Source organism: Hibiscus syriacus, unplaced genomic scaffold (assembly GCF_006381635.1).
Source record: "Hibiscus syriacus cultivar Baekdansim isolate YM2019G1 unplaced genomic scaffold, ASM638163v2 tig00004620_pilon, whole genome shotgun sequence".
Lineage (NCBI taxonomy): Eukaryota > Viridiplantae > Streptophyta > Magnoliopsida > Malvales > Malvaceae > Hibiscus > Hibiscus syriacus.
The window spans coordinates 78956-106846 of NW_024062020.1; the positions used below are offsets into that span (position 1 = coordinate 78956).

The 27891-nt window shown below is 33.4% G+C and overlaps 4 protein-coding genes across 4 annotated transcripts; 1 reads left to right on the forward strand and 3 right to left on the reverse strand.

The window, feature by feature from the left end:
• Window positions 1-766: 766 nt before the first annotated feature.
• On the forward strand, window positions 767-2646 carry LOC120195537 (ribosomal RNA processing protein 1 homolog). The gene has a single exon (XM_039197538.1). The coding sequence runs from the start codon at window positions 859-861 to the stop codon at window positions 2506-2508; it is 1650 nt and encodes a 549-aa protein (XP_039053469.1). The 5' UTR covers window positions 767-858; the 3' UTR covers window positions 2509-2646.
• A 1400-nt stretch (window positions 2647-4046) lies between these two features.
• Window positions 4047-8315, reverse strand: LOC120195546 (vacuolar protein sorting-associated protein 9A-like). The gene is made up of 6 exons (XM_039197542.1): window positions 8086-8315; window positions 7637-7784; window positions 7324-7494; window positions 5471-5650; window positions 4544-5362; window positions 4047-4447 (listed from the first exon to the last, which is right to left on the reverse strand). Exons 1-5 carry the CDS (start codon window positions 8175-8177, stop codon window positions 4553-4555), a joined length of 1401 nt encoding a protein of 466 aa, XP_039053473.1. The 5' UTR covers window positions 8178-8315; the 3' UTR covers window positions 4047-4447; window positions 4544-4552.
• A 6879-nt stretch (window positions 8316-15194) lies between these two features.
• LOC120195497 (probable plastid-lipid-associated protein 14, chloroplastic) lies at window positions 15195-15802 on the reverse strand. The gene is made up of 2 exons (XM_039197509.1): window positions 15625-15802; window positions 15195-15427 (listed from the first exon to the last, which is right to left on the reverse strand). The coding sequence occupies exons 1-2, from the start codon at window positions 15691-15693 to the stop codon at window positions 15242-15244; spliced, it is 255 nt and encodes an 84-aa protein (XP_039053440.1). The 5' UTR covers window positions 15694-15802; the 3' UTR covers window positions 15195-15241.
• Window positions 15803-16111: 309 nt separating this feature from the next.
• LOC120195328 (dolichol kinase EVAN-like) lies at window positions 16112-17545 on the reverse strand. Its single transcript, XM_039197399.1, has 4 exons — window positions 17378-17545; window positions 16855-16906; window positions 16643-16743; window positions 16112-16339 (listed from the first exon to the last, which is right to left on the reverse strand). Exons 1-4 carry the CDS (start codon window positions 17384-17386, stop codon window positions 16226-16228), a joined length of 276 nt encoding a protein of 91 aa, XP_039053330.1. The 5' UTR covers window positions 17387-17545; the 3' UTR covers window positions 16112-16225.
• Window positions 17546-27891: the final 10346 nt, after the last annotated feature.

The window sequence follows — 27891 nt, forward strand, 5'->3', positions numbered from 1 at the left end:
ACATATATTACCTTATATATACCCTAGATTAATAATAATAAAAAAGTTACATGGCATCATATGATTGTTTAAATATTTTTAATAGAGATAATAATTGAATTAAAAATATAACAAAAATAACTTTATATACCTAATTTGACAAATAAAAACTTTAAATATCTATAAGAAAAAATGTAATACAATTTAGGTACTAAATTTTTATATAACCCTTAAATATACAATTCATTATAGCTTTAAAATTTAAAACTACTTAAAACCCGTCAACTAAGCGTCAAGTAGTGTAACAAGAAACATAATTTTAATTTTATTTAACATTAAATTTTATGTTCAATCAAAAAAAAAAACTCATCTAATTTCTCTCATTTAAGAAAAGTGTAAACTACACATTTACTATCCCAAGTATCTCTTTTATTCCATTTTGGTCACTCAACTATTTTTTTTCAAAATCATACTTAACATTTAGTTTTAGTTTCATTTTGATCACCCACCGTAAAAAAAATAACGCTATTGTTAATGTGTCACCATAAGATAATGTCACATCATCATTGAAAACATTAAAAAAAATCACGTCAACAGTTATATTTATTTTTAATGATGGGTGGCCAAAAAAATTTTAGGTATGAGTTTGAAAGAAAAAGTAGTTGGATGGCTAAAACAGAATAAAAATAATAATTGGAGTGATAAATATGTAGTTTACCAGAAAAACTTAGAGAACCCGAGAAGAAAGAACGGAACTATCCCTAGGGTTTTTTTTTTTTTTTTTTGCTCGCTCTTCTTTAGCAACAAATACGAAGCCTCCAATCCCGACGACTTCCTCTCCCAACATTTTCTTCTCAATAATTTCTGAACAGTCTCAATATGACCGGATCCGGAGAAGGTCAGAGCCTTATAAAGCAACTAGCGGCTTGCGACAAGTCGAGCCGAGACAGAGCCGTGCGGTCTCTCCTCAAATCGTGGCTACCTTCACAGAGTGAAGTCTCTGATGATGAGATGAAGAAGCTCTGGAAAGGTCTCTTCTATTGCGTTTGGCATGCCGACAAGATGCCGGCTCAGTCCGACATCATCGAAAAGCTTTCCTCGGTTCTTCTGGAGCTCGAACCAGGTCTATCTCTCCAATATTTCTCTGTTTTCCTTCTTACGATGCGTCGCGAGTGGACCGGGATTGATAAGTTAAGGTTAGATAAGTTTTACCTCTTAATTCGTAGGTTTTTGAATCGTTTTTTTGTTATGTTGAAGAAGTGGTCGTGGGATTTGGAATTTACTCGTAATTCGATTAGGATTTTAGTCGATGGAACATTTCTAGCTGACGATAAGTTTCAAGGGAATGGCGTTAATTATCACATTGCTTCGGTTTTTCTTGAAGAAATTAGGCCCTTTATTCCATTAAGAAAGGAGGTTGTTGAGGTTCTGTTGGAGCCGTTTGTTGGAATCTTGGGGAAAGTGGGTGATAAGGTTTTGGTTGGGAAGATTAGGAGTAATGTGTTTGATGTGTTTGTTAAAATGGGAAGGAGATTCCTGGAATTTAAGAGGTCTGGGGGCGAGGTAGATGATGGTGATGATGTGGTCGTGTTGGGGACGATCAGTTTGGTGATGGGGTTCTCCACAAAGTTTTATGAATTGGGTTCTTCAGTAGATTGCTGTCAGGGCAATAGGAAGACTTTGTTAGCTCTACACGAGGAATTCTTGACGTTGGAGAAGGATTTGACATCATTGGGTATTGATATTTTAATTCCTGAGGGTAATGAAGAAGATGAGGCGCCTGAATTGATACCTATTGCTTGTGAGAATGATGTTTCAGAGCCAATTGAAGTTAATATTAATGATTCTGCAAAGAAGGCGGTAAAGAAAAGCAAGAAGGACAAAAAGTTAACTGGGGGCAGTGGCAAAAAGACTAAGAAAGGCAAGAAAACTGAATGTAGCCCTGCAGATCAAGAGAATGATGTTAAGTTACCTGTAGAGGTTGCCAGTTCTAATATCGAGCAGAATGGTGATGGGGATTCATTAACGTTTACTGAATCAGTGGTATCGAACCTTCAGCTCCAGTTTGAGAGGGTTGCTGCAGAAGTGGGCTTGAATGGTGATGCCGCAAGTGCCTGCGATTTGCCAAAAGTTAATGGTGTTGTCTCCAAGAAGAGAAAGAGAGCAAAAAGAATGGATGGCCTAAAATCTCAGAATAGGGAGCTAATCAGTGAAGCTGACGGTGAAGGTGGTGGGACTGCAAAAACATGTGAGAATAGCACAAAGAGAGTAAGATTTTCAATGAAAAACAACTTGGTTTGGAAGCCCCACTGTCCTTTACCTCCATTAAGTTTGAGGTTACCTCCCTCTGTTACTCCTAGAGGAAGTGCACTTAAGCAAGGGATACCTCCAGGTCCTATAAGGGAAATACCTGCTGTGACTAAGAAAACGAAGAAAGCTAAATCTGTGAAGAAGGCTCGGAAAAAAGTGATAAAGAGTATGCATCCTATAGTCAAATGCACGAAGAAATCAAAATCTACGTCCTCTTAGCAGAGTCTGATTTGTTAGTTTCTTCTAAATTTGGTAATCGTGGTCTTGTTTTTCACAGTTAAAACCTTCCATAGCGTTATGCTACATTTACTTGGTAGACATTTTGGTCTTTGAATCCTGAAGTTGATTGTGCTGAAATGGTGACTTTTGATTGAATTATATTCTTTGCTTTCTGGTTGTTTTCTAGCATTCATTTGTTGCTTTATTTTTTTTCATATCTGTGATATTTTTTGTGACTAATTTAGGAATTCAGCTATTCATTGATCATATCCATTCTCATTGATACGAATCTGGCAGCTGATGTTGAGGATTTATGAATTTTAACACATGCCCATGTTGTTGGACATGTAACCTTTAACTCGTCCCTTCTGAAACACCACGGTCAAGGTTAAATATTTTTTGAAAACAATGAAAGGGTATTAAAATAGTTCTATAGTTGAAACCCCTCTGGTTCATATTGGTCTTTCTTTTACAGCCGCCTGGAACTGCAATGCGCAATGCATAAAATTCAGCTCTCTTCTATAGGCCACTGCTATCTACTGTCCTCTGCTTCTCGTCAACCCAACATAAAATGAAACAGTGTAATTGATACATAGTCTAACTCTAAAAAGTTTAATGATCAACCCCTTAGGCATGATATAATATACTGTTCCGAACCATACTAAGCCAAATCCATGGAATGGTGGAAAGTGGAACAGAAAATGTCCACTTTCTCACTGAGGCCCAGCAGAAATACATTATTCTTTGGTCAGGAACACCGAACTGAAAAATTAGGATTAGTTTCTTTGGGTAAACTACATACACACAACCACTTAATTTTTGAGGATTTTATTTTATTTTAACCGCAAATCTTTTAATTTTTTCAATCATACTACTTATTTAAATAATGTCAATCAAGACATCTGCTGTTAATATTTAATAGAGGGCTGATGTGGTTATTAAAAAATTTAATACAATTACACATTTGATATTTTATTATTTGTATATTTTATCAATTTGATCTTAATTTTAATTAGATGATAACACATGTCATTATTTGATTGGGTCTATTAAATATTAACAGTCAATGGTTTGATTGACATCATTTAAATAGTTAAGTGATCTTATTGACAAAATATAAAGATCAATGGTTAAAATAAAATCCCGCAATAGTTAAGTGATCATTACTGTAATTTACCATATATGTAAAATGATGATAAGTTAATAACTTTTGTAATTTTTAAAAACTGAATCAAATGAAAATTAAATGTATACAATAATACAAAATCAAACATTTAATAAAAAATTATGTAATTTTTATATTTATCCAAAAAAAAAATAATTCCTTAACATCATTTGCTACTAGTAATTAGTAAGAGGGTTTTCTTGGTTTGAAGAATATAGCAAGATAGCAGATACCGAAACTTTGAAGGTAACAAATAAGTATCAAACATCGGTCATATATAATACTTATTATTTTTTCTAAGTTCAAATAATGAAAGATTCAAATCCTACTAGCAAGGTAGCAACAACAACAGAAAAAAACATAAATTACCAGTCAATAATGTATTCTTCACCACCGGTGTTCAATGCACCTATATCCAAGTCAATTACCGAAATGTGACATTATTAGTGTGAAATTGAAAAGATTGCCACACCTTGCTTCAAACACAAAGGTGTCGCCAAGTTTACATCCTCCTAAATTTCATGATGAACCAAAATCATGGTTTACAAATGATGACACAAGAATTGCACCTTCATCATGTACGCATGCTGGAAGCAAGGCTCTGCAGTGTTGAACCATGGGAGTTCAACACAACTTCAATATATTGGCACGATCACTTTTGGAACCAAATGCGCAACCTTCTCGGGTTTTCTCTTGCTTGACAACAAAATGGTCTCTTTTTGAGTTCAAAGTTAAAGATCTGCCATTGTCTTTTAAGTTGAGGTTATGGCAGCATTCTGCTCGTGACATAAAAGGGAACAGAAGAGCCATTGTGCTCCATTACTGTGATATCGAAAGGCCAACATTATTCAGGTATAAAGAAAAAATCTTACCACTCAGCTATTGTTCAGAGGTGTCATCGTGATTGTGCTCTGAGGATGCAGCTGCCTCTTCCTTTGGAAAATCAGATTTTGTACTTTCTTGATCGGAAATTCCATTTGGATCATCATCCTCCCTATCAGAATCCTTTTGTGACCCAAAATTTTGAACTATTGATCTATTATCTTCAGATTTCTCAACTGTTTCAACATGTTGCCCGGGTTGAGCTTGCGACATAGACAAAGGAAAAGCCGCAGAAGCACCATCTGATCCTTTTAAAAGATAAACATACTTTAACACAAGTTGTCTATAGTTATTTAGCAGGTCCTCAACATCATTTATTTTCAAATCACCGGCATGAGAAAACATGTATGGGTACTCTCGGAACACGCTCATCGGATCCTCCTCCAGAAGTATGGTTGCCCCTCTATTCTCCAACTCTGAGATAGATGCAATTTTAGTGAGTGATGACTGGTCTTCTTTACTTGACCGTTTTCTTCCAGAAGATTTAGGTCTAACAGCATGGTCCTCCTTAAGAGTGTGATGTCTGGATTCAGTTGGTTCACTCTGATCTTGTCCAGTAATTTGGTTAATTTGACTGGACAGACCATCCAAATCTGTTGAAAGGCCAGAAAGAAGTGCTCGAGCAAACTCCATGTTTTTCTCAAACTCAGTTTCCTCCATAGAAAGGGCCTTCGCATCAATATTTGAGATGAAAGCCTCAGCAGAGAGCATGTTTGTGAAAAAATAGGCTGCTTCAGAAACTAATCGAGATTGACGTCTATAACGTTGTATATACAACAAATTTGAGTGAAGTTGAGGAGGATTTGCCTACATAACAAATTCCATTAGAAGAAAACGTTATGACCCTTTTTTAATGGAGGATTATCAACTAAACAACCAAATTATGCATACATGACTGATCTTACCAAATCTTACCTTTATGGTAACATAAATCAACACAGGAAGAAAATCATCAGCTCCCGGAGGATTCTTGTTTGAAGCAATTGAAACATTAAGCAATAAATTATTGATAACCTTGCAACAATTGAGGATACACACAAGCTTGTCTCTTGGAGCCTTGTACATATTGATTTTTTGTAGCTCTTTCTGTGCAAGCTGGCAACGTAAAGTATAGATTCAGGGGAGAGACCGATAGGTAGAATAGCTATCATATTGGGGAACCCAAACTTCCATGCATATCAACATACAAGCTTCATTGAAGAAGAACTTTTTCAGAAATAAATTAGAACCATAATCAAACTGCACTCAAGTGTTGGGACATATCTTGCACATAATAAATGTCTGTTACTGAACCAGCAAAAAAGGTAGAAAAATACAGGCAGTATATATGGTATGATATATTGATCAATAGTTAATAATCCAAAAAACAAGATACATTGCTCAATGGTTATTAGATCTTAAATTAAATGCAAGACAACGTCAGACACATAAGAGCGTGAAATTAAAAAGGAAGCAACATTTACAGCTAGATTGGACATCATAGTGATGACAGGCTTGTTTTAGATGGACTACTTATTTTGGGGAAGTGTTTGTAAATAATTTGCAATAATGAACTGGTTAAGTCTACAATCGTTCATTAAAAATTAGCAAACTTATTTAGCGTTAGGTGAGAAAAACTTATTGACCAAATTCCAAGTATTTTGCAACCAAAACTAGAGAAAACAAGTTGCTCTTTTGTGGAAAATATTTCTGAGGACAACATTCTTTAAAACCAGCCAAAACTTCATCTTCCAATTCATTCATTACTAAAACAAAGTTCATTTAATTCTAAGTACAACGGAAATATTAGCACAAGTTCAACCAACTGCTGGAGCTATGAGCACAATATCAAAGTGAATTCAATAATCATATTTAAGACAATATCATTGGTCAGGTGTAGAATTCATAGAAAAATGAAAATTAGTGAGGTATGAAGCTCTGAAAAAAGGGGGGAATATTTGAACAAAATAAAATTTAAGGCATCAAACAAGGGAGAAAAGTGCGTGTGTGTGTGCGATTTCATAGAATGCAGCTTCAAGTATCCACTTATGCATCAATGTTCATGGTTTTGGTTAAGTATAATATCTAAATCTAGATAAGCATACATTCAATAGGAAACAGACGAGATAAACTGCCATAAAAAATGTCCGGTCATGTTACCAAGTCTACTGCATGAGGCCTTGTAGAACAAGAAAACCACATCATTAGTGAACATTCCTTATTAGGTCATGCCATGGGAGGAAACCTTAAAATGAGTTCATGTCAAATTTAGACTCCTATGCTACACTGGGGGTAAGACACAAAAGAGTCCACCAATAATATGACTTTGATAGAAGTTCTCTTTTGGCCTCAATCACGGATGCATTAAGGAAAATAGATTCTCTACGAGGCAATGTTCCCACCTTGGAAGCCTCTAATAAAAATGTTAGCCTTTTGATGGTTTCACCATGATGGATTTTGAGAATCCCTATCAGCTTTTATTAAGTAGATGTTAACACCTGATTTCTAGATAAAATCATTGATTCTTATCTTCAAGGAAGGAAGCAACTTGTAAATGTTATGTTACTTCCAGCCAATGCCATATCATTTCACCATTTTCACAGAAGATATCTAAAAGCATATTCTGGCACAGGTTAAAAAGGGTTCTCACTTCTCAGTAAAACAGATTGCCAAACATAACAAAAAATAGAAATAGCTCAAAGAGACAACATATGCCAAAGGAAAGTTTATTCCATACAGAAAAACTATGTGTATGCGTGTGTATTTGAGACATCAATTCCACCATTTACCAGCCATGATGTCTCGTTTTGAAAGGTTGGCTTAATATCCAAATTCTCAGGCCGAACGAATTGCTGAACAAGAGCCATCTTCTCAGAAAGCTGTTCATCATGCTTTACATCATCTGAGAGTGAAGCAAACACACGGGCAAATAACTTTGTCATAACATACTTCTCCAATCCCTGTATTTGAAAAAGGAAAAGGTGAATAAATCAATCCCAGATGAAGTTTTTTCTTCTAGAAAACAAATTACCCAAATATAAGAAAGGCAAGTAATTTAATGCATTATATATATGCAAGTAAAATCAGTATAAGTTGACTTACTTCACCAGCACTGTCCAGCTCCTCCTCAGAGCATCCAGCCCAAAGCGGATGAGCTCTAAAAGCAGCTTCCATGTTGGCAAGAAATGCCTGTACGGCCGCACTATCCCTTTCGGGATCAGGAGCATTGTTCGAGAACGAAACTATGAAACTGTAATATGGCGACACGAACAGAACTCAAAAGTCAAAACCTAGAAATGACAGCCTAAAATGAAACACCGCTATCCAGTCCTTCAGAAATTAAGTTTTATTTGGTAATTAATTAAAAAAAAGTATCCGCATCGGGAATTCTACTTAAATTCGAAAAAAATCGACTAAAAAATTTAAATCATTGATCAAATAAATAAATAATTAATCACTTCCGATTCGTAGCAAATCACGTTCAATCTTGAGCCTCTATATACATTTAAAGATGAGAAATGAAAAAACCAGGAAGGGAAAATAATTAATACCTTTTGATAGATTTGACGAAATCAGCAGCGGTAGGCTGGCGCATGCGGTCTAGAAAATCTTGCAATCCTAGGAAAACGTCGGTGTTCTCCATTTTGGGTAACCAACTTCTGATTGTTTGACGGTCTCTTAGGACACGTTGATTAGAGACGAGAAAGAGAACGTTCTTGCTTAGGGTATAAGTCTTCTAGAATAAGAGGAGTGCTTGATTGAAGGTAGAGGTGTACTAGCAGACAACGACAAAAAAAGATGATTGAATTATTAAAAATTATAAAATAATTTTTTAATTTTTTAAGTTGATATTTTTTTAAAGATTAGAGTTTTTTTTTAGTTGGACGTTAATTTATTAATTAAAATAGAATAAGACTAACAATAAGTTTATCTAGTGAGAAAAGGTATTAGGTTTTTTAAGTAATGTTAGGGGTTCGAATTTTGACGTTTGTAAATAGAGTAAACTGGGTTGAGAGGGTCGCCCTCGCCCCTACAGTACCTGATCTGAATTAATTGGTCAATAGATCGGATATCAGTGATTGATTTAAAAAAATGACAAGATCATATCTTATAATCAATTTGAGTTGTATTATGTGAATTAACTCTTCATTTACATTATGTCATCGAGTCAATACTTGAAATATTATGTCGTCGTTTTAATACTTGAAAAGATCGATTATATCAGTAAATATCATTAAAATATGATTTTATCATATCTTAGTTAATAGTTTAATTTCCATCTCAAATGATTGTCAAATTTTTAGCAGAAAACGACAAGTTTAGAACATATGAATAGTCGAGTGGTATTTTTGTAACTTTTAATAATCATGAGACTTAATAAAATAATATCTTATAATCGAAGGATTATTTATAATTTTTAATAGTCACGAGGCTCAAAATGTAATATCCTATAATTGAGGAATCATTTGTATATTCACTAAAAAAATAAAATTCCAGATATTAATTTTTAGGGTAAATTATACCCAATATCACTAAATTATTAGGATATTTTATTTTAACAACCGATCTTTCAATTTTTTCAACTAAACCACTTAACCATTTAAATGTTGTCAATCAAATAACATGCCTTTCACATTTAACAGATGAATTGACAAAAATTGACAACAATGATTATCGGCCGAAATCAAGTCACATGTAGTTCACATTCAACAAAATTAGTATAATTATATATTTAATACTCATTACTTATATATTCTATCAATTTAATCAAAAATTAATCCTTTAATCATTAAGTGACACATATTATAATCTGATTGAAGGAAAAATGAATTAAAAATCATTCAAAAACTATAGTTTAACTTAAAATCTGATTGATTTTTGGAATTTTCATTTTAGAGGATCAAATATTTATTTGAAAAAGCAAAACAGTTTGAATTATAGTTAAAAAGCAGTAACTTACCATTGTTGAAGAAGAAAACCAAGATGAAGCTTGAATTCTTTACATTTCTATTAAAAAAAAAGTTCAGAGAAAGGAAAGAAGAAAATAATGTTTTAAGCTGATTTTTGAGAGAGAGAGAGAGGAATTTTGTGTTTGAGTTTATTGAATATCTAGATAATTCATTTAAATAAGAAAACAATAGCACAAACCAAACGATTTTGGTGATTAATGAATTGTTGTTATTTTTTGATGTTTCGAGTTTAAGTATCATGAATGCTAGAGATATGAGCCTTCAATTTTAAATGATTAAGATTTATCTTTCAACAGATACTATATTTAGGGATGGCAATGGGTCGGGTCGGGTCGGGTTTTTGGGCCACCCGACCCGATCCGAGAAGAAAGGGTTTTTCACCCGTGACCCGACCCGACGAAATTAAGGTTTCACCCGACCCGACCCGACCCGAATATATGACTTAGAAACCCGACCCGACCCGAAATAATAATAAAAAAAATTTTATTCAATGAAAACAGTGACTTAATTGAAAAAAATTATATATGGAGGGACATTATTGTAATTATCCCTAAATATATATGATAAAATTATATATATTTTTCGGGTCGGGTCGGGTTGGATTTTTTTCACCCTAAACCCGACCCGACCCGAACAGTACATTTAAAAAAAACCCGACCCGACCCGACCCGAACCCGAATTTTTTAAAAAAAAATCCGACTCGATCGGATCGGGTCGGGTCGGAACCCGTCGGATTCGGGTTGAGTTGCCATCCCTAACTATATTGTACTTATTTTATATTAATAAAAAATATGGTTATAAGAACATAATTTTGATCACCTGATTAAAAAAATATCAAACCTAAGTTTAGATTTTAAATTAAACTTAAATTATTCTCAAGAAAAATCATTGGTAACTATCTTTTCCTGAAAATTAATTAAAAAAATTTAAAATTTAGATCAAAAATTTAATTTTATTAATCTGAATTTTTGGATGCCGCACTCAAGATACGATTTTATATTTTCAAATCTAGAAAAAAAATATTACATCAACAATATTTTTTCTTCTATTGGTTAAATATTCAACCTTATTGAGTGAACATGTTACTAATTAATTGAAGTGTCACTGAAATAAGAACAAAAGGCCTAAGATCTTAACCTTAAGTTTCTTTTTTTATTTTGTGGTCGTTAGTCTTTTTTCCATTTTATTTTTTCAATTGATGACAATATTAGTTTTAATCTTAGTCGTTGATCATTGATAATCATTGTTTTACTTTATTTTATTATATCATATATTTATTTTTTTTAATAATTATGTTGTTATGACACGATTTTTTTATCTTTATGATATATTTTTTTCTGTCTTTTGACATGTTTTCATTCATTTAACCGTTATTTTTGTTTATTCTTTTTTTAAGATTTGATTTAACATCGTCACGATTGACTTTCAGATTAGATTTGAATAAGTGATTGGCGTTCGTGGATAGTTTTTCACGTTGCTTGATTCTGATTTGTGGTTTGCTAATAATCTTTCAATAACTTGATCCTTTTTGTAGTTCGTTTTTATATGCAGTCATATATGTTAGTATCTACATTTTATTTGAGTTTATTTAATTAGTTTTTCTCTCTTTGTATATGGTCCTTGTGAGATCTTAAGTGGCTAGTTTATTGTGTTAGTGATTATAGGAAAATATATTTATTACATGTTTAGTTTACAATTATAATTATAAGCCTTCATTGTAATTTAGATATTTTATATATTTAATAAAACTAGATGCTTCTATATTATAAAAAAAAGGTCTGATATCTTACTCGATTTTATATTTCACTATATTTAGAATGATTAAATGTACTATTGTCTCTTAAATTATGCATTTTGTATTGATGGTATTCTAAAATATTTTTCGGGATGTTTTACTCTTTAAAAATTAAATAGTTAAAATTATCATAAACCATTAATTCTATTAAAGAACAAGGATAAACTATATATTTAGTCCCTCAATTATTCTCACAATTTTATTTTGGTCATATAACTATTTTTTTTAAATCATCATTAAACTTAAGTTTTTATTTCGTTTTAGTATTCTGTTGTTAAAAACTAAAAATTAACATATTTGCAACTTTTATTTCATTGTTTAGTTGAGTTAGAAATTGGTGATACAATGGAACAAAAGCAACCAACCCATCTTCTTATGCTATACCAACTATAGTTGCGAGTTTGACTAGGTGAGGAAAACGAGCAACATATTTATAACTTTTATAATATTTGAATTTAAGAATATAAATTTAATTTAAAATTAAATTATAAATCTAAATATTTTGACGTGAGATCTTAGAAGAACCACACCAATGCTTCGTTATAATTGACATGAGATCTTTTAATCAAAATTTGAGGAAATAAAAACGATAATTAATAAATAAAGAGAGATTAAATCGATTTAATAAAAACGATTTTACCTGAGGCAGAGTTTGAATACAACAAGCATTAATACAAATTGCAAGTCGTTCCTTAAGACCAATGAACACTTATTTCTTATTTCGACATACCATAACAGTAAAACCTAAGTGTCTTTTATTTTAAAATTTTCTCTGCACAGAAACCGTGAGCAATGACTGAACGATTATCTTCACTCGTTTTTGCACTAAAAAAAAACCCTTGATGATAATACGAGTGAAATAATGAAAGAACAAGTTATGAAAAACTTATTATAAACCAACGTTATAAACCTTAAACCTTAAACTCATGTTATGACAAATTTATTCCGGAAAGCGTCACCAATCACGATTGTAAGTTTTCAATTAAAAAGTCGATATAGTATTGGCCGAAATAAAAGGATACAATACAAAATAATACAATTATTGTTAGGGGTATTCAAACTTTGATTTTAATCGAATTAATTGATTGAATCAAATGTTTTTGGTTAATCAGTTGGTTAATATTTTGGTTTAGTCTATTAACGGTTAATAATTTTTTAAAACTTTAATTATCAATTAATTAGGTTCTATTGGGTTAAAAAAATTTGAAAAAATTTAATGATGCTTTTGAGAAAAAATTGTGAAATCTCGAAAACATTTGAGTGACTAAACATATATTTTACTCTTATTTTTTAATAGAATTAATAATTTGAGATAAATGAAATAATTATTTAAATTTTAAAAGAAAATTATATTGACAAAATATATAATTGGGAGGGAACAATACATTTAAACCTATTTAGGAATAAGAAAGAGAGCGAGTGTAGAACACGCAACGAATTACAAGAGCGATGATTTAAAAATCGTATTATAAACAATATCTAACAAAAAGAACACATAGTTAAAACGATAAAAATTTCTTCGAGTAAATATCAATCCGTCAGTGTCTGAATAAAATAAAATACATTATAATTCGTATCACAATGAAAATCATAAACATAAGTATTTCAAAATAAGAGCACATGTCACCGTAAATAAAGCAGTTCGAAATATAGAAATATTACAATATATAGTTCTGTAAGAATGTGCCAATCTTCTAAGTGTCTGGTTTATGGTGCATATCCAAAGGTATCTGAAAGGGGGGGAAACAATTTGAAAAGGGTGAGCCAGCGGCTCAATTTGTTCCAATGGTGCAAGTAAAACATAATAGATAAAATAATCAATAAGTGTTTTAGTAAGGTTTCGTAAAGGTTATCGATAAGTTGAATTTAAAACTCATAGTTACCCTCCTCCAGTACACCAAAATGCAATTCCCTCAGAATTGCATACATAAAGGCTACCTAATACTCATTAGGTATAGGAGCCATCTTAAGGGAGTACCTTGGGGCCTGAGAGCTTACCCAAGAAAGTTATTGGGGTTTCGGAGTCTACCCAAGGGTTGATCATAGCTTAACATCCATACTCCAGTATCATATCCAAAACAATATCTCAATAAAACAGTTCACATAGTAAACATAAATTTCCATGTTCATAATCAGCATAATCGTATTTCCAGTGTAAACAAGTAACCAAATAACATACATCAAACAATCATAATTCATAAATAGTAGTCCAGTAAATCAATAATTTCGAAAAATCACATTTTAAATAAAGTAAAACAATTATATGACACATAAGGAACACACATCGCAAAATACGGTCGGTCAGGGTGTCTACTGAGCACTTGTTTCACCATGCTCTGCAGCAGTGTTTGAACCTAATTCATAATAAAAATGGGAACATTTTAATATATGTAATCACAAGGTTTACGGGTCATACGAGTGACTACTGGCTCAGGAGGTCGAACAGATTAGAGGAGTTGGGTCGAGTTGTCGAACGATCGGGAGAGTCTCGTGTACCTTCAAATAACAGTATATGATCATTCTCTAACCTTAATTTAATCATTCGTAAGTATATATGCATGCTCGAGTTTGACGGTAAATTCAAAAGCCTTCATGTTCGAATATGAAAAAACGGACTCCAGATTCGGATTCAAGAAGTCAAAAAACATAAAATATAACTTTTCGAAAAATTTGACTTTTTGTTCAAAGTCATCAATGGTCAAAGTCAACAGTCATGTCAACAATCATTCAAAGTCAGCGAGTTAACTCAGCTCAGACTCGGTTCAGACTGACTGAACAGTTCCAGAATGCTCCTGGACCGGCAGGAGAGTCTCATGCGCACTGTCGGCACGTAAGGCTGTAAAAAGCTGACCCGACCTGTAAAACTGACTGAAACCGACTCTAGTCAAAACTGTTTTTGACTTGCACTGTGGCGATCCGAAACCGACTCGAGTCGTAATTGCTGTTGACTTGAACCCCGATTTGGACATGGAAATTATGGATCCAAACCCGACCTGCATCCGGCATGAGAACGACCTGAACCTGAATTGAACCGAAAATATGATACCCGAACCCAAACTGCATCCGACTGATATGAACTCGAACCCGATATTGACCTGGTAAATAACTGGTATTACCCGACCTGTTTTCAACCTGGCCTGTTTTTAACCTTACATGTTTTTAACCTGACATGTTTTCAACCTGACCTGTTTTTAACCTGACCTGTAAATGATCCGACTTGTTAATGATCTGATATGATATTTACATAGACAAAATTATAAGATTTTAATAAAATTATAAGTTTTTTAGCTTATGATGTAATTAAAATATTAATATGATTACTTTTTAAATGTTATAATAAAATATTTATTATGATAATTATATTAATAAATAGACCTATTATATAAAATTATTTAAATGTAAATTAGATAAAACATTATTAATAATGCAAAGGAAAATTAATATAGTTTAATTTATATAGATTAATTTATATAAAAAATTATATTATATAAAATAACTTGAGCCTCTAAATTAGGAAAAATAAAGTAAAAACTATAAGGAAAAGGCCCACAACCCATAACTTAACTTCAACAATGTGAATGAAACTGGGAGACTAAATGACTAACCCAATTTCATTTTGATTTTAGCTTATATTGTAAGAGAAAACTGTAAGGAACAAGAGATCGAAGACGAAGAAAAGTGAAAGATTTGAAGGATGATTTATAGTTGGAGAAGTGATGAAAAACAGATAGTACACATCTTTTAATGCCCACTTCCTATACTACCACATGTAATACCGTAAAAAAGTAAATGATAGGATTTTTTGCTGTAAAACTTTCATCATATTAGAATTAGATCAATGAGTTCCCATTGTTATACCAATTCCTATCTATACAAACACATATAACACCGAATCTACCAATTTTATCCACAAGAAAAGATCTCACAAATTGATGGTGTAACCTAATCGACAGTGAGGTCTCTCATCAATATTTTAATAAGCCTCAACTGACGAGAAAATGATGGTCCCCCAACTGAGTCATCTCCTACCCTCCTGACAGACTCTTCATCCAATGCAAGAGTTGCTTCTAAAGTTGGAAGCCAGTTGGGTTGCTGAAGCCAGTGTCTTAATGAAAAGCTATAATGGTACTGCAAAACATGTATATATAAAAACATAAAAAAAAGTAGTTTTAACCCACTCAAAAGAAGTACAGAAGGGAGTTGTTTGTATTGGTATACAAGTCTCATAGGCAAAACAACAGAGTTAGGGAGGAAGCATGGATAGATGATGCAATATACATGAAAAGGAATAGTACTAAAGAGTTAAATGGATATAAAGGGCATACCCCATGGACAAGAGTTAATGAGCTATGACTGCCACTTTTATGTGATGATACATAACCATAAACTTGCATGGAGTAAAAATGGTAGAGGATTCTTCGACCAACAAGCTTTTTCAACACCTGCAATATATTCAAACACAAGGCATCAACATTCAACACAAAAAGAGACTGAACTTTGGGGTAAAAAATTACACCGATTGCTGCACAGACCTCAATTGCACGCCTTTCCCTACGTTGAGCTTGAGCACTAGTAGGTTATCAAAGCACAACTCTCGAGTTATACAAAGGACTGCAATTTCATTAACACCAAATGTTAACCAAATGTTAGAATCATATCAGAAAGACAGCTTAACATTAAATATTCTTACCCCTTTTTGAGGGCTTATAACTGCCAAGTCCAACAAAGTATAAAACATTAGGCTCATCTTACGAGCAATTCTGGATTACTTTGAAACTACAATGGGCATGGTATGCAACAGACTCTCTGTATTCCCTGATGGCAGTTAGGAATATCTACTAAAGAATAAAAAAGAAAAAACCTCTAGATGGAAGCGCGTAAGGAATTCTCACATGTTTAAGCTTTCTGGAAGGTTGAAGTGTGCATTTACAAACAAAGAAGGCTGTAGAAGACAAGTGGTATAAAAGCATTATCAAGTTGCGTTGTGTAGGCCTCCAACAGACCGCTTGTGGTCATAGCTATTAAAACAGGGAGCCAGTGCTGTGGAAATTGAGATTTACGTAATCAAATATTTGCAATGTAACAATAATCCAAACACTCAATTAGGCCCACGAAACTAATTCGAACAGCTTAACAAGATCATTTAAAAGAAAACGAGAAGAAAAAAATAAATAAACAACCTGAAGTACCCACATAGGGTGTTTAAGTGAACAAATTCCTTCCAGGCTAAGTTACCACAGATGTGCTAATGATGAATATCTCAGACAACATAAGAATGCCAGTGTGCGTATGTGGTTGGTGTGAGAAAGAGAAAGAGAAAGAGAGAGAGAGATAGATAGATACCTGAGTTAGAATGTATCCAGTGGATGCCAAAAGTGGAACCAGAACTAAGCAAGCAGCGGGGACAGATGTTATACCAGCTGGAGTGCCTTCAGTAGTTTTCTCTAAAGTGTAAGAAATTTGCTAGAATTAGCAGGTATCTCCTCAAAGGAAAGCTTAAACATTAAAAAATAATCAAAGTAGACAGAAAGAAAGCAAGAAAGGAAAATCCTTACTGCCAGTTTTGCTCCACCTAAGGACACCATACTTATGGCCAACCATTGATGCCTAGCATAAAAGCAAGATGATTACAACTTTATGAGCCACTTGGCAGGAGTAACAGGCAAGAAGCCAATTCTATCACTTTGTAGACTCTTTCATATTTATACCTCTACTAGTTCTCAATTATCCACTGTTTCAGATTATTCTGTAAAACAACCATCATAAGTTGGACTCCTATGGGGTTCGAGAAAACAGAAGATGAGTATAATGATTTGATGTCTAAGAAAAACACCATGGAGGTTGGCGAGGTGGCTGTGGATATGAATATAAAAGTAGAACAAACACTAGGTATGTAGTTACTGATAATACAAAGTAGGATTCTTAAATATGAGGTCAAGGATTTTTGAACCTCCACTACCACTTCACACAATCAAACATTCGGATATCATGTCAAAGTGTTCCGGTTCTTCCAGGTTTTCATTTTCTTATGTTCGCAGGTGCTGCAATACAGTAAAGAGTTAACTGATATATGCTCACCACAAACATCTGGAAACTTATTTCACTTCACCGGCTAGGCTTAGATGCTACGGTCCTCTGGACTGTGGAAACACCATCCACAAATTTTGTCCGGAAAAGGACATTGGCATTATTGAACATGCCCTCCTTCAGTGAAATAACAATAAACTGCAAGGTACAAACACAAAGTTCAAGCATTATTAAACATACACTCGTGTTGATATAGTTTCATAAGCAAATAAAAGAACACTAATGACGATTGAATCCTATATTTATTAGGTAGTCTCCGTGTTCAAGGCAACATTAGCATCGGGAAAACATAGTAATTATCAGTCCACACCTCAAAAAATGATTGCCTTACTGAGAGATTATTGATAAATTTAATTTTTAAATGATAATTGCCCCCATGTTATAATTTCACATTTCAGAGTTCATTTCCAGAAACTAAAATTTCCTCAAAAAGAAAGGGAACAACAAAGAATCAACATACCTAAAGAGTGTGGAAAGTGAGCTTTAATCATTCTTCCTATGTTATGAGTGTGGCTTAGATCTAGTGCTCCATCAACCTGTTGCAACCATCTCATAAGGAGGTTAATCACTTTGACTTTCATTTAATGAACAATAATTTACCGAAAATAAAAAAAGTACAATATCAAAGGATAAAACAAGTACAATTTCAGAAGATAATACAATAAGGAAGATGACCATGATTATGCAAGTTTGCATATTTGCAAGAGCCTTTAGATGCAAAAAGATTCAATAATTAAAATCCTTTAATCAAATTAAAGATTCAGAACTTATTCAAAGTCTGGCATGGTCTAAACATTAGCCTAATTTCTTATTTCATGCCATTACTATGATATTTGTAACCATCTGAAGCAAATCACAATAATCAAAAACCTTGTATGGGTTCCATTGTCCTGCAGAGGGTTAATATGAAGATGCAACTAGAAACTCTCAGCAAGATCAACTAAAAGGAGGAGAAGAAGAAAAAAAGTATAAACTTTCACTAAAAATTGAAGTCACTTTATTTATGGGATGAATGCAGATAATTTTGTAGGCAGTAAAGTCAAACGGGAAGAAAGCAAAAAAGCATACTTCATCGAGTATATAAAGTGGAGTTGGTTTAAACAGCAGTAGAGACAAGATTAGAGAAAGTGCTAGTAGAGACTGTTGACCTCCACTCAACTCAGACAAGGATTGTTTCCAAACACCACCAAATGCAACACGGACCTCAAGACCATCTAAGAAGCTGCAACCTTCTGGTGGTTCAAGCTTTGCCATGGTTCCCGGCAACAGGGTAGAAAAGATGGACCCAAAGTCACTGAAGGAAAGTGCATTATAAGGACAGTGCGACACAAATTTTTTAGAAACCCCAAAACCAAAAGAATCAGCATAGAGATGTAACATACCATTTGAAAAATAAGATTCAAACAAGTAAAATGCAGAAAAATCGACATTTCAGATGCTTACTGGTTAACTTTGACCCAAGTGACCTTTAGTGTTTCTTTCTTCTTCTCATCTAGCTCTTCAATTGTCTTCTTAATTTTAGATTTGTCATTCTAGGCAGAGAAACTATAGGATAAGTAAGAGTGAAATGCTAAAAAAAAGGTTAATAAAGATTGAGAGTAATCAACCTCCACGGTGTTTGTACGGTGCCCACGCTTGGTGGACCGGGATGGAGTTGGGGTAGTTGCCGAATTAGAAAAACGAGAAGGATTTGAAGGTGGGGTTGTGGCGGCAGAGGAATGAGTAGAGGCTTGACGAAGACCACGCGTGTAAATGATGCTGATTTTGGAGAAGAATCGGAAGCCATGGTTATGTTAAAATCATCAGGCGGTAAATGATGCTGATTTTGGCGTCACAGTTGGCGTAGCCTTGTGGCTTAAGCGATGGAGAAAACTCGTTTTTTAACTTCATTTGACATTGTAGTGTTATCTATTAATTTTAAATTTATTTAATTTAGTCTAAATTTAATGATTTAATATATTAATTTAAGCTTCAAATTTTAATTTTTTTTCAATTTAATCCAATTTTAATGTTATAATTTTTTAATTTAAGCTTCATATTTAAAATTTGTTCAATTTGATCCTTATATATTTTTCAATTCTTTCAATTAATATATATTTTTATATTAATATATTAATATATAGTTTATATATACTAATGAACTATTTAATATATAGTTTGTATATATCATATACTATATAGGTTATATATACTAATGAACTATATAATATATAGTTTATATATACTATATAGTTTATATATACTAATGAACTGTATAATATATAGTTTATATATACTAATAAACTATATAATGTATAGTTTAGGGTTTAGGATTTTTATATATAGTTCATGTGTAAATTATACTATATAGTATATATAGTTTATATATATAATATATAGTATATAAATATAAACTATAGTATATATATAGGTCATATGTAAACTATATAGTATATAAATATCAACTCTAGTATATATATAGGTCATATGTAAACTATATAGTTTATATATGTAGTATAAATATAGTATATAAATATAAATTATAGTATGTAGTTTATATAAATATAAATATAAACCCTAAACCATATATACTATATATATAAACTATATAATTTATATTAATAAACTATATAATTTATATTAATAAACTACATAATTTATACGATATATATTATTTATAATTATACATAGTATATAAATATAAATTGTATAGCTTATATATAATTCATATATAATTTATATATAAACTATGTAGTTTCTATATAGTTCAATAGTTCATATATAAACTATATAGTATTATAGTTTATACATGGTATATAGTTTATACTTTATACATAATATATATAATATATGTTATATATATAATACATATACTTTATATATAAACTATATAGTTTATATTATATATATATATATATGTAACATCCCAAAAGTCGGGTCAATAACCAAAATGGAATTTTTGGTAATTTAGTGACCAATCTCAGAAAGATTAAAAGTTTAGGGATTTTAATGAAAAATGTTGGTCTTGGATTTTATAACAAAGTTTGGAAGTAATAAGGGTATTATGGTCATTTCTCAGGAAAGATTTTATTTCCCTTTACAAAGGATAATAAGCACGTGGGAAATGAGAGAATTCTCCAGAGCTTTCTTTCTTTCTCCTTCTTCTCCAGCCGTGAGCTTCAAGAGAAAATGTGAGTTTTATGAATTCTTGATTATTTGTGGAATTAAAGGTTGGGTTTTGATCATTAGATAATAACTAAGCTTAAGGAAGCTTAAGTTATATTAGAAATCAAAACATAAAGGAGTTACAAAAGATTAAAGAAAATGAGTTTCAAAGCGAATTTCTGAAAAAGAGTTAATAAATGAATGTGGTGATGGAATTTGACTTGTCATAGGTGTGAATAAGAAGTTATAAGTGTTAAATCAAAGTTTGGATAACATGGAAAATTGGGAATGATTCTTAATTTTAAGAATCATGAAGAGATATGAAAGATAAAGATAGCTTATATGGATATAAGTTGGTTTATAAAGTGGTAGTTGAGTTTAATGACATGTTAGGGGCTTAAAATAGAAGAATTGAGTGAAGAGTTGATGATTTTCGGGCTTGAATACAATTTTTGGGCATGATGCATCGGTACACATTCAATATGTACCGATGCACTCTTAAAAGAAGAACACCGAATGCCTGGAATGCATCGATGCAGTTTGAGTGTGCACCGATGCACCACCAAGACAAATTTTGAAGGTGTATCGATACGTTAAGGGGATGTATCGATGCATAAAAATTCGAAGCCATTTTTTGTATCGATGCACCTATAGTGCATCGATGCACCCCTAAGGAAAATGTGAATATGGGTTTATTAAGCTCGTTTAAGTTGCTAGTATCAAATTACAAGGTGTATGTATCTAATAATTGTCTTGAAAATGTATAATTATGTAGATTCAGAGCCTGAACGAGTTCCAGAATCATTGTCAAGTAAGATCGATCAAAGGGAAAGATAAGAGATTGGAATTGACTAGTGAGTGCATATTCAATAGTATATGATAGGTGATGGGAAGAAGACTTACGATGAGTCTATTTCCTGAAGAGTTACATATGAATTCATGATTAAAGGCATGAGTTGAATATGAGTGTATGTATACTTGATTATATGAATTGATATGTTTTGTATGTGCTATGTGGTTTATGTACACACCCTATTAAGTGTTAATGAGAGAATATCAAATAAGTTATGAAATTATATGAATATATAAGATAAGTCAGGAGATGTAGGGAAATGGAAATAGAGGTTTATGAAGAATCATAGGAGAATAAATATAAGTAATGAGATAATGAAATATAAGACTATGTGAAATACATGGTTATGAGAATTAGTAAAATAGAGTTATTTGATTTAATGAGAATTGAGGAAACTAAATAAGATTGAATTATAGAATGAAATGAGAATAATATATCTATTAGGGAATTGGAATACAAAGCGCTGATATGTATATATATATGATAAATTATATGCTAAAGATCTATGGGGATTATATGAAAAGGTTATAAGGAATGTATGAAATTGAATTAATTAAATGGATTAAAGTAGTATATAAATAAAAATATGATTAAGTGTAATATATATGTTTAGAAATACGACATTAGTTATATAATCTAAGGGAATATAAAGAAATAAAGCATAAAGTAGACGAAATGAGATTATATAACTATATGATATACGTTATCAGGTAATATGAAAGGATTCAGGAAACTTATATAAGCTATGTGAAAGTGATCTAGGTGTTTATATGTGAATTATTCAGTAATAAGTTATATGAAATAAGTGTAGTGATTATAAGATCATAAGAGATAAGTCAGAGAATGTGAATAATATGACTAGAAACTATGAGCCTGTGTGATGAAATGAATATATGAAGACATGACTATGAGATATATGATAAGAAGTTATGATTAAACGATCAAGAGATATAAACTAAGGGATATATGTGAATTACGTGAAAAATGTGCTATGTGTAAGTGAATTATGTGATTATATGAATATGAAATCATATGAGAATTTATATGAACCATGTAACATCCTCCATGTCGGGTGAGTGATTAATTTGCAAAGTTTCAACATTTGGTGATTAAAGTAGAATAATTATATAGTTTAAAATGTATGGTTAGTAAAAATGAGAAGGAGGTAAGGACCAAATGGTCATTTGTAAGGAATTTTTTTAATTAAAATAAAATGTTATGGGGTTATATGAGACCCACGTGTGACATTAGGTTCCAGAACCCTCCCATTTCTTCTTCCTTCTTCCTTATTTTCTTCTCTTCCTTCTCTCAACGTGAAGCTTGCAAGTAAAGGTAAGAATCTGAACCTTGGTAGTTTCTTTGATTTTTAAGATTGGAAATGAAAGTTTGGATGTTATATAAGCTAAAGGAAAGCTTATATGACATTAAAACAACAAGATAAGTGTTTTAGAGATAGATTTGGAAAATGAATTTTTAGATGAAATTTTGATAGGAATGAGTTTTTGAAGTTTGAATAAGATTTTTGACTTGTCAAGAAGCTAACTAAGAAGTATGAGGTGTTAGAATTCAAATTAGAACATATTGGAATTTGGGGTTGGATTCTTAAATTCTACATGGAGAATTAGATTTCTAGGTTTTAGAGGTATTTAATGGATAATAATTAGTTTAAGTAAGTGTATGAGAGCTAAGAGTATTAAAGGGATTGAAATATGCATGTTTGAGTTGAAATGAGATGATTTCCGGGCTCAAAATAGAATTTATGGGTTAGGGGAATCGGTACCCATTCAAGGGGAACCGATATCCCCTCATCGTATATGAAATTCCAGATTGCTTGAGGGGAATCGATACCCCCAGGGGGGGAACCGATTCCCCCATGAGAAAAAAAAAGAAGAAAGAAAAGAAAGATAGACCAATCTATAAATTTCTTAAATTAGTAAGCTATTAAAGCTTAATTTCAAGACATAGACATCTGATGATCATCTTAAAAATTATGTTTATGTAGATACCGAGCCTACTCGAGTTCGGGAACAATCTACAAGTAGGATCGATCGAGAAAAAACAAAGAAGTATAGGTGAGTGCATATGCATAGCATGAATATAGTATTATATTCAGTTCTAGACTTGTGATAAGTCTAGATTCCATATTTTGACATATGATCACATTCCATATTATGATACATGACATGAATTTATATTAAATGTATTACATGACATGAATTCATATGATATGTATTGCATGACATGAATATGCAGAAAAAGTTATATGAGCTATGTGATAAAGGTATGTAAATGATATGACTATGTGATAAAGGTATGGAAATAATATGACTACGTGATATGAACTACGGGAAATGTATAAGCCCATGTTATGTAGATGAGAACTATAGGTATAGTTGGCATGCCAATGGTAGAGGGTATACTCGGTTCTTTAGGACATATGTATATCCTTTGGAACCTGTGTGAAGTCTTGAAAGACACATACTTGATCCATAGTATATGTATATGATTCTTAAGGAATTCTATGTGGTCCTTATGGACATCATTATATGGCACTACGGTGCAATTCTACGGGCACTTCGGTGCAATTCTACGGGGCACTTCGGTGCATTTATACGAGCTGTGGTGACAACATAGTGCACAACCTCACATTACTCAAATACCTTAGGTTCTCAATATGCTATCATGGGCCAATAAACTTATTAATACAGATTTATAAATGTTACAGTCATACGCTTACAGGTATGGGTATTGATGATGTATACTACATTGATTAAGTACATGTTTGCATTTCATCTCATATGATCATGACATTTTCATTACAATTGCCTTATTATTATTGCCTCACTAAGTCGATGACTTAGCGTGTGAGTGTTTCACACGTAGGATCCGAGGAAATAGACGAGACAGGTGAAGCAGCTTGACAGTATTACTCCTGCAACCATCAGATCAGAAGCAACTTAATCAGTAGGTCATTTTGTTATGTAAATGGCAGTTGGCATGTAATTAAAGGGTTAAGTTGTGTATGCTCTGAATATTTTGGTAAACTTATATTACAGTATGTATATTATGGTATTTTCTTAATATAAGATCAAATATTTTACTATTATTTATTAAGAGTTGTGTTTTAAAGTCAATGTAGTATCTCTGACTCATATCCGGGTCGGGTATGGGTTGGGGGTGTTACATTTAATGGTATCAGAGCTATGGTTTAGCTGATTCTAGGCATAAACCAGAGTCTATGGAGTCTTTAAATAGAATACATGCCAACAAATAGTGAGAACTTCTGATCTGGTATAGTATGAGTATGTTGTTTTGCTAATAGAACAATGTGTTTATTCTTATTAGATATCCGGACATAATAGCTCCCGAAGTGAAGCGGGAGAAGATAGGCATGCTGAAAGCAGTAATTCACCTGCCCTGGCCAGGCAAGGTGAAGAACAGGCATCTCAAGGAGTGCCTGTGCAAGATCAAGATACGTTTTTCAGAACGTTAGACGCTATTCTGACGCGTCTTCAACCTCCTGCTCCACTAACTCCAAGAATGAATGTAGCAAAAGAGTTAAGAAGTTTAGGAGCTCCCGAATTTAAGGGAGAAGCTGAGGAAGGTCCAGTGTCAGCGGATCTTTGGTTGAATGATTTGAAAATCATGTTAGAGGGTCTCCACTGTTCTGAAGTGGAGAAATTAGATGGAGCTGTGTCTTTATTGAGGGGTCATGCGAGGATATGGTGGACGAACGTCACCATGAGGATGTCAACCGACCAGTTGACTTGGTCTTTGTTTTTAGAAGAATTTAAAAACAAGTATATTGGAGATCAGTTTATCCGACAAATGAAGCAGGAGTTTATGAATTTGAAGCAGATGAGCCGCTCTGTATATGAGTACGAATGTGAGTTTAATAAGCTGAGCAGGTTTGCAGCTGAGCTTGTGCCTACTGAGAAAGATGCTTGTGAATGGTTCGTGGAGGGCTTGCGCCCTAGGCTTAAGGAAATGTTGATAGTATTAAACTTGTCCTCGTTTCAGGAGGTGATCAATCGTGCAAAAGCTCTTGAAAGGGCTCAGAATGAACGATTTGGGGACTCAAGAGTTCAGACATCAAAGAGGATGACTACTTCTTCTAGCTCAGCACCAACAAAAAGGGGAAGAGACTCGGGATTTCGATCACAAACTAGATCAGAATCAGTTGTATCGTCTGCTAGGGGAGCAAGTCAGGCAAGACCTAGACAGACGCAGTCAGTGGAATCTGGTGCAGGGAGATCTACTCCGGGTCAAGGGAGACAGTGTCAGCATTGTGGGAAAAACCATTATGGAACTTGTCGTATGGCAGCTGGGACTTGTTTTCGATGTGGAGAGGCCGGACATTTTGTCCGGGATTGTCCATTGATTGTTGGTGAGCCGGCACCATCTGGAAGAGCTGGTTCTTCCTCACAAAGAGGACGAGGAAAAGGCAGAGGAAGGAACCCGTCTGAATTCTCTGCTCAACCTGAAGTTCGATCCACTGCTCGAGTATACAACCTAAAGACAAGTGAAGACCGTGATGACCCTAATATTATAGCAGGTACTTTTCAGTTGTATGATAAATTAGTATTGGTACTGATTGATCCGGGTTCTAATTATTCTTATATTACAAGTAAGTTAGTAAAGGAGTTGGGGATTCCCTTAGAAGCTACGAGTAATGAGATTATAGTAACAACTCCGTTAGGCCATAGTGCCCAGGTGAATAAAGTCTGTAAGGGGTGTCCCATAAAGGTTCAGGGAATTGAATTCCCTGCTAATCTGATGGAATTACCCTTTGACGAGTTTGAAGTGATTCTTGGAATGGATTGGTTGTTCCGTTATTATGGAGATGTTAGTTGCAGATTGAAAAAGGTAACTCTGAAAAGTCCAGAAGGAATAGAGATAAGTGTGAGCAATGAAAGGTTTAATCCTTTAGCAAATGTAATATCAGTGATGTCTGCCAAGAAATTATTGCTACAAGGATGTCAGGGTTTTCTTGCAAATGTGATTGATCCAAGAGCTCAAGAGAAAAGGTTAGAGGAAATTCCAATAGTTCGAGAGTTCCCTGATGTTTTCCCTGCTGAATTGCCAGGATTACCTCATGATAGAGAGGTAGAATTCCAAATTGAAATAATGCCGGGAACAGCTCCGATTGCAATGACACCTTATCGAATGGCTCCGAAAGAATTGCAAGAATTAAAGAATCAATTACAAGAGTTGCTAGAGAAGGGATTTATCCGACCAAGTGTATCGCCTTGGGGAGCTCCGGTGTTATTTGTTAAAAAGAAGGATGGATCAATGCGTCTTTGCATTGACTATCGGCAGCTCAATAAGGTGACCATCAAGAACAAGTATCCCCTTCCGCGCATTGATGACTTGTTTGATCAACTAAAAGGAGCTTCGGTATTTTCGAAGATTGATCTACGTTCGGGTTATCATCAATTGAAGATCCAGGAGAAAGATATTCCGAAGACAGCTTTCAGAACGAGATATGGTCATTATGAATTCATCGTAATGCCATTCGGAGTAACGAATGCACCTGCTGCTTTCATGGATCTCATGAACAGGATTTTTCAGCCCTATCTGGACCAGTTTGTTGTTGTCTTTATTGATGACATACTGGTGTACTCGAAATCCCATGAAGAGCATAGCACACATCTGAGGATCGTCTTGCAAATTTTAAGAGATAAGAAGTTGTATGCCAAATTGTCCAAATGTGAGTTCTGGTTAAAGGAAGTAATTTTCTTGGGGCATGTGATCTCGGCAGTTGGGATTAGAGTAGACCCTCAAAAGGTTAAAGCTATAATGGATTGGGAAGTTCCTAAGAATGTGTCTGAAGTTCGGAGTTTTCTGGGACTTGCCGGTTACTATCGAAGATTCGTTAAGAATTTTTCGATGACTGTGCTGCCTCTAACAAAGCTAATGAGAAAGAATGTACCATTTGTTTGGACTTCTGAATGTAAAGAAAGCTTCGAAGCTTTAAAGAGAATTCTGACGGAAACTCCGATATTGGTTCAACCGGAATCTGGCAAGAATTTTGTAGTATACAGTGACGCATCCCATAACGGGTTGGGGTGTGTACTAATGCAAGAAGGAAAAGTGGTAGCGTACGCATCGAGACAGTTGAAACCACATGAAAGGAATTACCCCACTCATGATCTAGAAATGGCTGCTGTAGTATTCGCTCTCAGGATTTGGCGTCATTATCTTTATGGGGAGCGTTGTTACTTATATACTGATCATAAGAGCCTGAAGTACCTGATGACTCAAAAAGAATTGAATTTGAGGCAACGTAGATGAGTAGAGTTCTTAAAGGATTATGATGTGATAATTGACTATCATCCCGGAAAGGCTAATGTGGTAGCAGATGCTCTGAGTAGAAAGACGTTTGCAGCTTTACGAGCTATGGATGTAAGATTATCTTTAACGGGAAACGGTGGTCTTTGTGCAGAATTAACCCTTAAACCAGCATGGTTGGAACGAATAGGAGAATTGCAAGGTAAAGATGAAATGT

What these genes read in the sequence shown, in the direction of transcription:
- LOC120195537 (XM_039197538.1), top strand. Translation starts at nt 859, where the DNA reads ATGACCGGATCCGGAGAAGGTCAGAGCCTTATAAAGCAACTAGCGGCT.
- LOC120195546 (XM_039197542.1), bottom strand. Translation starts at nt 8,177, where the DNA reads ATGGAGAACACCGACGTTTTCCTAGGATTGCAAGATTTTCTAGACCGC. An exon ending in AGCTGGACAGTGCTGGTGAA is followed by an intron (nt 7,495 to 7,636) that starts GTAAGTCAACTT and finishes TTTCAAATACAG; the next exon opens with GGATTGGAGAAGTATGTTAT. An exon ending in TGATTTATGTTACCATAAAG is followed by an intron (nt 5,363 to 5,470) that starts GTAAGATTTGGT and finishes TTTGTTATGTAG; the next exon opens with GCAAATCCTCCTCAACTTCA.
- LOC120195497 (XM_039197509.1), bottom strand. Translation starts at nt 15,693, where the DNA reads ATGCAAGTTTATGGTTATGTATCATCACATAAAAGTGGCAGTCATAGC. An exon ending in CATTAACTCTTGTCCATGGG is followed by an intron (nt 15,428 to 15,624) that starts GTATGCCCTTTA and finishes CATGTTTTGCAG; the next exon opens with TACCATTATAGCTTTTCATT.
- LOC120195328 (XM_039197399.1), bottom strand. An exon ending in TAGGTGGAGCAAAACTGGCA is followed by an intron (nt 16,744 to 16,854) that starts GTAAGGATTTTC and finishes CTTACACTTTAG; the next exon opens with AGAAAACTACTGAAGGCACT. An exon ending in CTGGATACATTCTAACTCAG is followed by an intron (nt 16,340 to 16,642) that starts GTATCTATCTAT and finishes CAATTTCCACAG; the next exon opens with CACTGGCTCCCTGTTTTAAT.